Raw genomic sequence first — 13,104 nt, 5'->3', positions numbered from 1 at the left:
TTCAAAACCTACCATTCCAAACTTGGCGCTCACTACCTAGAGGTGATCAATGAGGCCATGGAAGTGGGCCAACTCCCACCTAATTGGAGACACGCCAAGAAGGTGGTATTCCTCAAACCCGGTCGGCCTCAAGAGCAGCACATCTCAAATGGTCCCATTTCCCTGTTAAATATAGAAGCTAAAATACTTGCAAAAGTCCTCACTAACCGCACAATGCCATATTTAACAGAGTCAGTACACCCGGGGCAAGCAAGATTCATGCCTCACCAGGCCACGCGCCACAATATACACTGTACCCATAATGCCATAGCGGCGATAGAACGTTATGATGGTCCTGCCGCTCTGCTACTGGCTCTGCTACTGGCGTTTGACTCGCTAAGTTGGCAATATCTCTTCGCGCTTCTGTGACGCCTTAACATCGGCCCTCGTCTCCTATCATACATACATCTCCTATATAAGGACCTTTCAGCATCGGTGCGTGTGGCGGGGTCGGCTTCTCACACCTTCCCAATAGGCAGGGGCACCAGACTTGCATGTCCTCTATCCCCATAACTTTTTGCTCTGGCAATGGAGCCGTTGGCGGCATGGATCAGAATAGATGCCCAAGTGTGCGATTTCAAATGGTCAAGAGAGATTTCCGATCGTATATCATTAAATGCAGACTACATCCTATTTTTACTCACTGATCCCAATAGGACAGGGCAGAGACTGCTCCTTATTATGCAGCTCTTCGGCGAGACCTGGGCCTCTATATGAATGCCCCAAATCAACTCTATGGCCACTGAAGGGAGGTAACTAATTGGGTGCATGGTCCAAAGAGGTAACGGTCGCCACAGAGGGTCTATCATACCCAGGTGTCTTTTTTTTCGGCTTCTGAACATTCATTCCAGCCACATGGGAGAAAAATATTGCACCGGTGTGGTCACAAGTTCAAGATGAGACACGGTCTTGGTCTCACCTGCCCCTGTCCATATTTGAAAGATCTATTTTCAAGATGATATCTCTCCCCTGCCTCATATAAAACAGTTACAGAACCACCTTACCGGATTTTGACTATGTGGTTCTGACAGATAAACGTGATTTTGGGGTGATTTCTCGGGGGTGGGGGGGGTGGGGCAGATCCAGCCGGGTGGCCCATGAACCTGCTTTCAATCCACATAGTGTGGGGGGATGGCCACCGTAGACGTTCAATCATACTACACCGCCTCCCACCTACTGGTGTTAAATGAATGGTGGTACGGGGATAGAAAAGACCCGGCATACGCAGTTATTTTCGGGGCCTGGAAACGATCATTACGTGGTGGGGTAGACTGACCGGGGAGACTCTCTTGTGGCACTATGACCTTCTGCCTCCGCTGGCTGCGTTGGCAGGCTTTCGGTGATGGGAAAAAATAGGCATCTCCACACTCGGGGTGGTTATGCGGGCACCGGTTCTAAAGTCATTCCAAGAGGTTCAAAAGGAATATGGTATACCCCGCACCCAGTTTTATTAATATCTTTAATTACGACATACCTTGACTCCATATATCTCACTACTAGAAGGCCTGCTGGAATTCAACCAGATAGAAGCAAGGGTTTTTATGGGGTCCTCGGGGACCACAAAATTACTAAAATATACCAATCACTTATAAAAAACAGTCCCACTACACTAGATACACTCAGAGAGACATGGCACTCAGACGTGGGTCCGCTTGACGAAGATGACTGGACTGAAGCATTGGAATCCCCGCGGGGCGCGGCCATTGCCTCACGACTGAGGCTGATTCAGTTTAAATACCTACACCGGGTATATTATACCAGACACTGGCTCTGGAGGGTGGGACTTGTGACCTCCCCTACATGCTTGCGATGTGGAACCATGGAACCTTTATACTCACTGTTAGAAGGCAACCTCAGGGGAGCCCGGAGGGGGCCCTGACTGTCCTGAGACCCACCCTCAAGGTATCGTAGCCGGGCACTGGCGGGAGATTCCGCAGGGGAGGAATCTCGTACCTAGGATCGTACACTTGGCACCACACGACAAAGAGACACCACACCGAGGGTTCTTAGGATTCAAGCTTTATCAAATCGAAGTGGTAGGATCTTTATGATCAGCAAGGCAGATATTTACAAGCAGAGCGTGGGCTCACAGAGTCTTGGCGGGGGTAGGAGGTAGCGGGACAGTCTTTGGGGGGATCGGATCAAATGCAGGAGCGTACCCGGCGCACAGCTCACAATCCTCGAGCTGGGGGATACGCTTGTCGTCGTGGGGTCCGGCGGGACCAAAGAGAGTCAGGGGGAGCCGCGAGTCACTCAGCAGGCTCAAGCACAAGTTCGGAGGTCTTACGATCTTCAGGGAGCCGCGAGTCACTCAGCAGGGCTCAAGCACAAGTTCGGAGGTCTTACGATCTTCAGGGAGCCGCGAGTCACTCAGCAGGGCTCAAGCACAAGTTCGGAGGTCTTACGATCTTCAGGGAGCCGCGAGTCACTCAGCAGGGCTCAAGCACAGGTTCGGAGGTCTTACGTTCTTCGGGGAGCCGCGAGTCACTCAGCAGGGCTCCAAGGCGAATGTCCCGGACAGTCCCAGAGCACCCCTTGTTATAGGTCGACCCCTCTTTGATGTCCGGAGTCTGTGCAGGCAGGGGTCTTGTCACCTGGGGGTCGCTTGTCGAGGTTTCCTGCTATTGTCTTTTGATCCTTTCAGGGCCGGGTCGGGAGGAGTCCCAGACACCCAGCAGGCGTGGAGCCAGCCCTCAGGGAGGCCGGAGGGCCGATCGAAACCCATCGTCCCAGGGGAGTTCAGAGGTGCGATAGAAACTGCTCCTCCCTCTCTCATCCCCTGGAAGCGTGATGTCCTCCAGCCGGAGTGGCGCCTCCAGACCCGGGTTGTGCTGGGGCCGGGCGGCCGTCTTGGTGCACGAAGTGGGCACGCGTGCCCGGGGTGGCCGAAAGGAGAGAGGCCATGGACGGGGAGGCCCGGGCTGCGTGTGTGTGTCCTGGTGGGAAGGATCGGCTGGGCCGTGTGCTTGGGGTCCCTGGTACCAGGTTAGGTAGTGCGAGGACAAGAAGAGCCATGCTACAAGGCCGGGTCTAACACTCACGACCTGGCAATGTATGGCACTCACCAAATTCTGGAGGGGGGTTGTGACAGGCCTCTCGGAGGTACTGGGTTGGAATATCCCTATTACACCAAGTATGGTCCTACTGCACATCACAGAGGGGATTAAAGGTAATCACTACAAGCTGCATCTACTATTTCTGGGCCTCACATTGGCGAAGCAGGACATCGCTAAAGGCCACCTCCCCCCCCTTGCTGGCTGGTTTGGAAAAGGGAATGGACTATTGCGTGGTGTGGAGCTGCCTAGATTTAAAGCTAGGGGATGACAACAAAAGCACCCCAAAATAAAGAAGAGATGGGCGGACTATCCAGGACTATTTATAGAGCCCATAATCCAGATGTAAACAGTGACGAGATTAATGGGGCATTGGGGTGGTGGTTAATGGTCTTAGTGTGAGATCCACCAATATCTAGTTCACAGTGGCTGGGGGGTAATACTAAGTAAGATTGTAGAGCGGACGTAGCACATTTGGTTTCAGTTTGTACTGCTAACGTTGTAATTCATGCTGTACTTCCTGTTATCCAGTACTGTCTCGACGAAATGACTGCCCACATTATAAATGTAATACATGATGTGGCAGGTTCTACCGACAAAATAGGTTGAATCGGACGGTATTTGGCTGTTGACAAAATAAAATGTGTTTATAGAAAAAAAAACAGTCTTTCGCAAGCACACAGCTTGCACTGTTTAGTAGGAATATTTTAAAACCAAATATTTAGAAAAAGGGTTGTGTGTGAGAGGAACGAATCTGAAACCCATTTTTTTAAACATTTTTATTATTTAAGTCGAAGAGACATATCCCAAGATCCTTGCTGAATTGTGTCAGAGACTGGAAGAGCTTGAGGTGAAGATGCATGGCGTTCCAGGATTTGGCGGCGAGGTAGGAGAAGGATCTTCCTCCGGTCCTGGTCTTGCAGATCCGAGAGATGGTGGCGAGGGCCAGTTGGCAGAGCAGAGGTGTCTGGTGGGTGCGTGGAATGAGAGGCGGTGGTTCAGGTATGCTGGTCCGGCGTCAAGGAGGGCTCTGTAAGCGAGTGTGAGGAGCTTGATAGTGACTCTTTTGTTGACTGGAAGTCAGTGGAGTTCTCGTAGGTGTTCAGAGATGTGGTTGCGGTGGGAGAGGTTGAGTCCAGTCTGGCTACGGCATTCTGCACGTTCTGAAGTTTTCTGAGGAGTTTCTGGGTGGTGCCTACAAAGAGTGCGTGCCATAGTCAAGTCTGCTGCTGACGAATGCGTGGGTGGCTGTCTTCCTGGCCTCAGTGTAGATCCCTCTGAAGGTTTTCCCAAAGCAGGCTTAAAGTGAGGAAGCATGATGAGATGACAACTTTGATCTGATGGTTCATGGTGGGCAGAGAGTCCAGTATGATGCCGAGGTTTCATGCATGGTCGGGGGGGGGAGGTGTTCCTAGCTCGGTGGGTCACCAGGAGTCATCCCAAGGGAAGGTGTTGGGCGCCCAGGATGAGGACTTCGGTCTTGTCTGATTTGAGCTTGAGCCAGCTGTCTGTCATCCAAATGGCGACGGCCTTCATCCCGTTGTGAAAGTTGTTTCTGGCGGTGTTTGGCTTGTAGGTGAGCGAGAGAATCAGCTGGGTGTCATCGGCGTAGGAAACTATGTTGAGTCTGTGACACTCGATGATGGCTGTGAGCGGGGCCATGTAAATATTGAAAACCGTGGTGCTCATGGAATAGTCCTGAGGCACTCCACAGCTGAACTCTGTGGGCTCCGAGAGGAACGGGGAAAGTCTGACTCGCTGCGTTCTACCACTGAGGAAGGAACGGATCCAGGCAAGGGCTTTGTCGTGAATGTTGGCGTCATGAAGTCTCGTGATTAGGGTGCCACTGTATCAAAGGCAGCCGAGAGGTCGAGGAGGATGATAGCTGTGGATTCTCTCCAGTAAGAAGGGAGGGGATGTCATTGGTGGAAGAGAGGACGGCAGTTTTGGTGATGTGGTTGCTTTAGAAGCCGGATTGGGAGGAGTCCAGGATGGGGTTAGCTTAGATGAACTCAGAGAGCTGGGCATTCTGGCCTTCTTGATGACCTTGGCTGGGAAGGCGAGCAGGGAGATGGGTCTGAAGCTTTTGAGGTCTGTCGGGTCCGCTGACGGTTTCTTCAGCATGGGGTTGATCTCTGCGTGTTTCCAGTGGTCGGGGATGGTGCGGTATCGATGGAGCAGTTGATGTTGCAGCTTAGTTAAGGGGCTATGGAGATGGAGGCTCAATGGAAGATCTAGCGTGGGCAGGGGTTTAAGGGGCTCCAGAGTGAATGCTCTTCATGGTCTTGGGAGAGTCGTCTGTGGTGAGCTATGACCAGTTGAGTAGAGTCTGTTGAGAGGTGTCGTCATCTCGTGAGGTGATGGTAAGTGGTGACGGGCCGGTCTTGGGTGTTTAACCTTCCATAGATCTGCTTGATCTTGTGGTGTAGGTGCTGAGTTTGTTGCAGAGGTCTTGGGAGGGTGGGGCTTCTGTGGTCTCGATGTGGGTTTTGACGAACTACTTGATGATGGCCAGGAGTTCTTTGCTGCTGTGTGCGTTGGCATTGATTCAGACTTGAAGGTCCGTTTTCTTTGCGGTTTTGAGGAGGGTGTGGTGTGTGGAGGTGGTGGCTTTGAAGGTGGCGTGGGTTTCTGGAGTTTTGTTGCTCCTCCATCGCTTCTCGAGCCGTCTACTGGTGCGCGTGTATAGTGGGAATGAACGATCAGGCTATCTTGGATTGTTGCTTGCTGGGTGCTATCTTGAGGGGCGTAGCACGTTGGAGCAGTTGGAGATCCATCGGTAAAGGTTGCGTCGATAGGTTCTGCCGGATGTGGATGGTTTGGTAGTGCTGACGGAGGTAGTGAGATGTTCTTCAGTGACCTTGCTCCAGTTCGGAGGGGGGCGGTTGGTGCATTAGTGTGTTGCGGGTTTGGTGAAGTGGACACAGTGGTGGTCGGTCCAGAGGAGTTCAGAGGCGTGGCTGTAGGTGATGTTTTCGCTGGCGGAGAAGACGGGGTCAAGCTGTGTCCTGCTGTGTGGGTCGGAGAGGTGACTAGCTGCTTGAGTCCGATGTTGGAGAGGTTCTCCAGAAGGGAAGTCGTGTTATGGTCGTTGAGGTCATCTAGGTGGAAGCGGAAGTCGCCAATTAGGCTGTAGTTGGTGAATGCGAGTGCCTGGGGTGTGATGAAGTCGATGATGGCGTCGGTGAAGGGTGGGCGGCGGACCAGAGGTCTGCAGACGAGGGTCCCGCGGAGGGTGGTGTTGGGGTTGGTCTAGATCTGTAAGTGGAGATGTTCAATGGTTGCCTTGGGGTCATCTGAGTGGGTGGTCAGGCAGTGGGAGTTCTTCTGGATGATGGTGATGCCTCCTCCGGGTCGGTCGGTGCGATCCTTGCGGGTGATCTTGTATCCGTCGGGAATGGCGAGGCCGATGTCGGGTCTGAGCCGGGGTTCATCCAGGTTTTTTATGGAAGGCGATATCGGGGGAGCCGGAGTCTAGGACGTCCCAGATTTCTGTGGCGTGTCTGTAGAGGGGCGCTTGTTGAGGAGGATGCAGCTGAGCTGGTCAGGAGACCTGTGGATCTGCCGGGTGGCGGGCGGAGCTGGAGTGCGGAGGTGGGTGATACTGCAGCTGCAGGTTCAGCAGGAGAAAGGTCCTTGGGTATCCTTTGGGGACGCGACGTGGCAGGTGGCGTAGCTTTAGGTGTTGAGGGTGAAGAGGCAGTTGGCATCGTATCGGTGGAAGATCTGAGAACCAGGGGCGTGGTCAGTGCTAGCTGGAAAATATGCCATGGATTTGGCTTTCTTGAAAGTATGTTGGACCTAGTCCTGCCTTAAACCTTATTGTCCTGCTCATAAGGGCATGTGTAGCCCTCCAAGTACCCTAAACAGTAGATCAGTCATGAGGAGGTCATATTCTCATTTTCCACATCTTAGAAGCGCATCATCTACCAAGTTGTGAAACACCACAGCACTCTTGGCAACTAACCTAGAGATTTAAAAGCTAACTGTCCATAAGGCCCCCTGTGGAAGGAGGGAGTTGCCACCAAAGGTACTGGGTCAGCATGGAGAATATCAGGGACTTCCAAATCCAGATCTTGCACTAGGGGTTTGTTACAGGATTGTGGAGCCAATGCCAACAGATGGGACAGTTCATCCCTCTCCTGGTTCCCTTTACTTTCCATCCTGGGAAGTAGATGTTTAGAAATAGCCCCGGTTTTCCATGATTATTTAGGCAGTGCACGGATCCACAGCAGACGGTCTCCCACTCCTTGTAGGATGTTGTGGTTAAAGGCAATAGTTAAGAAACAAGCAGCAGCTGGAATCTTTTAGAAGCATTTACTGATATTGGGAAGCAGGAGGATCAAGAGCTTATCAGGAAGGAGCCAGGATTCAGCCTCATCCATCAACCCTCCATAAGAGGTAATGTGTGAGGATACCTTTATGTGCAAAACGGACTGATGTGGACTGCATTACATTTGCTTGGATTTTTCCTTTTGTCGAGGGAAGGTCAGTTGGGTGGTGATAAAGGGGGCTAGGATGTGAATTTCATTGTGTTCTCTAAAAGGCTTTGTTGCCTTGGGTCTAGCTGGAGGTACATAGCTGGTATTTGTGTTTTCATTTTGTATTTGGGATGTTTAGGGTGTCTTGTTATTGTATAATGAGGCAGAGAGGTTAATTTTTTGCAGGAGTTCTGGATGTCTGATGTGGTTTTTCATATTGTAAGCTGGCAATGGCTTCGCTCTACGCTTCAATGATGAATACTCACACCTCGATGAAGATGTGTGTATGTACACGTTTGTTTTTTTAATAGAGCAAACCTAGACAAAAGGCAGGGGAGTGGTGTACAGGGTCAAACACTAGAATAAAGTTGATGAGTAAGAGGAGAAGATGGTGTCTTGTGGATGGTTAATGCATTGTGATGTAGTCTGCTTTAAAGAAGTGAGATTTCCATTATTTGCTAAAGCTAAACAGCATTGGGTGGTCCTGATGGATACTGGGATTTTGTTACAAATCTTGGGTGCATAGATGGAAAGGGCAGCTTTGTTTTTTCCTTTTTACACTTCGTACTCTGCAATCTGATGGTGTCCTGGCTGCCGGTGTGCCGAGATCCACCTGCGATGATGAATTTGTCTGCAAGATAAGCAGGGCTGTTAGTCAAGATAGCTTTGTGAATTATACAGCTGGTTTTGGCGATTGTGTGGGTGGCAAGAGGAGCCAATTGAGTTCCATCAGGGTAGGGGTGACGTGATCATATTTATCAGGCATGGATGAGGCATGCTGAAGCTTGTAGGATGCCCCTAAGGCATGTCACTATGGACTCTGGGAGGCCGTGGAGTAGGGCATTACCACCATCCAAATGAGAGTATGAGTGTTTGAATTACAGTTTTGAAGTCACTTTCTGGAAGAAATATATTGATATTCTCTAGAAGAGGGAGCTGGTACCAGACCATCTTTATTTGTTTGGTAACGTGTTTCTTGAGGGTCATGTTAAAAGTTCAGGGTGAATCCAAGGGACTTGGCATTCGGTAAAAGTTAGGGTTCAAAGTCATCAAGGTTCATGTCATTGAGCCAGGTTTGTGCTGTATCTAGTTTATTGTTCTTTTTGGCTGGGTTGAGCTTCCATGTGTGCATGATGTGCAAGCAGTGTTTGATGCTTTGGAGATCTGTAGCATGAGAGCACCCAGCAGCTCCATGTATAGGTTCAAGATGACAGGAGACAGTATTGAGCCCTGGGGACGCCATAGGTTATAGGTATCTTTTGTGACCTGGACATGCCCATGTGAGCAAACTGGTGTCAGTTGGAAAGGTAGAAGGAGATGATAGGGGAACATATTCTCGTCTAGCTCACTAGGTGTCCATGGAAAGCACAGCTTATCTAGATTAGACATTCCACGGTTTTAGCCTCGTTGTCATAGTGGTGGTCTGATGAGGGAGCAGTGAGTGAGCCATTCCATGATCCCCATGTGTCAGACATAATTTACTTGTCTCTCTCTGAGGCTTCGATCCCATGAGTTTGAGAGTGTGCCAAGTCTAAGATGTTGAATCTCAGTTTTCGGGACGGCATAGCACAGTCCTGGAACTGATAGAATGATGTGGTAATCCAGGGCATACTGTGGCCAAGAAAGCATTCTCAAGTGAGTGAGTAATGGATTTGCCTCTTCTTTTTTGAGGTCTCTTCCTTAAGCCCAACTTTTAAATTGGCCGGTATTATATTTTCAAGAGCAGGGGAAATCATGGATGCATGTTTGAACTTTGAAAACGGTAGGGCTTTTAGTAACAGGTGTGTGGACAGATTTTGGCAGATGTTGGGGATGGTGTTAAGTACCAATGCAATTTTCAATCATTAAATAGTCAAGATCAACAATTACTATCCCTCCTTTTTCCCAGTCTGAGTCCTTGGAATTGGGCAAATGGTGAATGGCTGAGATGGCTGGTGGGTAAGAAGTGGTCAGTATTGAATAAGAAAGGTATGGGAGACATCCATTACAACGCGGGCATTGCATCGCAATGCCCTTACATCGCGGTCATTACAACGCAAGTCGTTACAACGACTTGCGCTGGATGGTGCTCTAACGTAAGGAATATTATGATTTACTATTACAACACCTTCCCTACTGTATGTAGACTGGAGTTGGAATAGTAAATCATACTATTCCTAAGTCCAGCGCCCTTCAGCGCAAGTCGTTGTAACAACTTGCATTGTAACGAACGCGATGTAAAATACCACGTTGTGAATGTATGCGATGTAACATCATACATTCAAAGGTATGCAAAACACACTTCTCTCCCCGTATTTCAAGCTACAATGTTCTGTTCACTTCGGGGACAATGTACGGGGTCTTTTGGACCTGGGAGCACTGCTCTGGGGAACAAGGACTTCCAAATTAAGCAACATTTCTACGTGCTGTGTGCTCTGAGCACAACTCTCTAACCAGGTAGTTTGGGAGGTTGGTGGGCAGGCCACTCATTGATCTAAGTGCTCATGAGATAACTCATCTTCAACGAAAGTAACCAGAGCTCATACACACAAATTCTCCCAGGTATGAGCGGGCACAGCGGAGGTAGACTGACATCAATGCACATAAAATGTTGCCATCAGGCTCCGCTGCTCCATTTTGTTTTACTGTCAGTGGTCACTAAACACAATGCTCTTGCCAAGTAACATAGTAAAGACGTTTAGTAGATAAATTTGGTGGTGAGGGGAGAGAACAGCAGGGCTTATTCATCCATGTTTTTGGGAGACAGGGGTTGCTCTTCCTCTTTCTTTGTCAAAGCTTAGAAGGACTCAAGTGTTCCACTACAGCTGTCAGAGCGTAGGGAGGTATGAGGGAGTCACATATCCCCCTTTAGATGGCATAAGAGTACGAATTCATGTTTGCGTTGTTTGTTTTCTCATTGCCAGTGTGTGGGATATTGTGGATGATGGTTCTGCTATGGTGGCAAATGTTCACTGGTGCCTTCGTGCTTGTCCTTTCTCCAACTCAGTGGAAGGAAAGGGCTGGTAACAAGAGCTCTTACCCGGTCTCTTACCCTTTGCACTGTCTGGAAGTCTGGCTGCAGCCTAGAGGGAGCAGGATGCCAGGTACCTAAATAGCACTAAGGGCCAGAGGAGACAGAGACTCCAAGCAGGGACTCTCTGGCCCATTTGTTCGTTTATGAGCTGATGACCTCTGGTGGTCTATTATTGTGTTGGATATTATTTGAACAATGACAATTATGTTTTCTTTTTCTGTCCACTTCCACGTTGACAATGGTTTACACGATTAAATCCACTACATAGGACTTCTCTAATAACATAAAAAAAGAGAACAATGGGTGCAGGTGAGAAGGAGTGCATGAGCACCCCCCCACACCCTGTAATGCTCTTCTATGTGTTCAGCTGATGACTCCTGTAACTACATAAGAAAAAAATGCTGAGCACCAAATAATCACAACCTGCTGAAAGGCCATTAGCTCTGATAGTGGGCGCCTTCTTTTCATGCATCCAATCCTTTATCCTTCAACAAGCTCTTCGTCATTGTTTTTGTAACCACAAAACAGCAGTATTCACTTACATGCAGATCCATCTCAGACAGGCTGATCAGCATTCGAGCTATAAACCGCTGCCAGAAACCAACTGGGACAAAACTCATCTTAAACAGCCTTTGGACACAATTTGCAGTCAGATGTCGTAATTCGTGGATGTCTAACCCTGGCTTGGCTGGAAGGAGATGAGGGAGGAGGTACCTGGAAAAAAAGCGATACAGTGATTCAGGATTTTACCAGATCTAAATCACCAAATCTAATGAGTTCATGCTATGAAGATCAACTCAAGATTACTTGGCTGCAAACAAATCACCTTTTAAGAAAAGAGCTCTTCATACATCCTGAATTTCTATGGCTAGTGGCAGTTGTTAAAATCCAGATGTTAAAGGTGAAAAAGTAGACTACATAAATGCTTTGGGCTGCAAACTTTCAAAATGCCTGCCTGGCTGTCTATTCACAAAAGGTAATGAGAGTTACAAATAAGCCATGGTAGACCTTAAGATTGAAGGCCTCGTTCAAACTTAAAACTGGCCAACTTTCACCCACTACTCTGGTGAAGGCCCAACTTTGCCACACAACCAACCATGGAGGCGAAGCATTTTTTCGCATGTGGTATGGGTGAACTGGCATCAACAAATGTGGGTACCGGAAACATATCTCAAAGACGCAGTACATTTACATGTGTAGGTCATCACAATACAAGTGACCCTCACATGTTAGGAGCAGAGTTTCTCCCAGCACTTCAGGGACACTTTCATGGCTTTCAGTAGAAGACTGCAATGGTTTACATTGTAGTGTTCCATGTCGGTGTGGCTGCTGACAATGGACGTCCACTAGTCAACCTAAATGGATGGCTGGTGCATCCCCATTTTCAGCAGGGGACCACCATTAGATGGCACTGGCAGTACTCGTAGAGACTCCCGCATCAGGTTTGTGAGCATCATCCCTCATAGAAAGAGGGTGACATGCAGAGGAGGGTGGGCAGGAGGCCCACCGCTCTATGACAGAGGTCCCACTCCCAACCTACTCTAAATCTGGCTCAAATGCCCTGTAGTACAGCAACAGACGTAGCCTAGCTGGACCTGGGAGCTTCTCTTGTCAAAAGTTTATTTGAAAGTCATAAAACTGAACTCACAGGGCATTTGAATTCACATTGATGCTGACACTTAGTGTACTGGCCTGCTGACAGAGATAGTGGACTTTTGTTTTCTTGTGTAATTTTTTTGTATTTGAAGTGCCTCACTGTGTACAGACATTTTGGCGACATTTTAGTGCTATATTTCACAGCTATATAAATACATAAATATACCTGAGGATTGTAAGTTTAGTAGTGAAAGAGGTAGAGGAATCCATGCTTTGTTCGATAAACGCAAAGAGGAGGGATTCCCAGCAACAACAAAAAAAAAATTCTGAAAAGATATCCACTCTAAACACAAAATCCTACCGTACTTTCATTTCCATTTATTTTTCTAATTCAAGTTCGGTGAGTTTACATCTTGCCTCTTGTAAGAAAACAAATGTAGTTAAATGAATTGGAAACGGAAATGGTATATCACTTATTGCTTATTTCAGCATGTCAAAGTAGAAATACCACATTTCTTTACTTCCCCTGTCCCTACTTAGCCTCCTTCCATTGTTCTTTGCCAGGTCCCAAACCATTCTGAAGGGACAGAAAGATGACATGTAGGTGCCATGTACAACACTGTCAATAAGAAAAGAAATCACCGCTTATGAGGCCTTTGAAACCTAAGTACGAGCAAAAATGTAAAACAGTCACTAAGAACACTGGTATGATTAGGGATTGGAACCCTCATGCGTGCATTGCAAGTGACTGTGTCAATGACAAGTGTTTGGTTTTGACATTAAACATTTACTCTTACCTATTAATTCTGCGATCACATGTAGGTCACACAATGAAAGATAGATGCATATAACGCTATATAAACTCACCTAGGCAAATAGATTCATCTAGCCCTCAGAATAAATTGTGCGGGGAAACTACATT

General features: G+C 48.3%; 1 protein-coding gene across 2 annotated transcripts in view; it reads right to left on the bottom strand.

Annotated features, from left to right (window-relative positions):
- The window catches only part of LRRK1 (leucine rich repeat kinase 1), an 800,699-nt gene that overhangs the window by 239,931 nt on the left and 547,664 nt on the right, over nucleotides 1-13,104 (bottom strand). For both annotated transcript variants that reach the window (XM_085644543.1, XM_085644544.1), the window contains exon 21: nucleotides 11,129-11,300. In XM_085644543.1, the coding sequence (XP_085500669.1) occupies nucleotides 11,129-11,300 (172 nt within the window). The remainder of the gene's footprint in view (nucleotides 1-11,128; nucleotides 11,301-13,104) is intronic.

The sequence above is a fragment of the Triturus cristatus genome, chromosome 3_1 (genome assembly GCF_964204655.1).
Source record: "Triturus cristatus chromosome 3_1, aTriCri1.1, whole genome shotgun sequence".
Lineage (NCBI taxonomy): Eukaryota > Metazoa > Chordata > Amphibia > Caudata > Salamandridae > Triturus > Triturus cristatus.
This window is presented reverse-complemented; position numbering and strand designations above follow the sequence as displayed.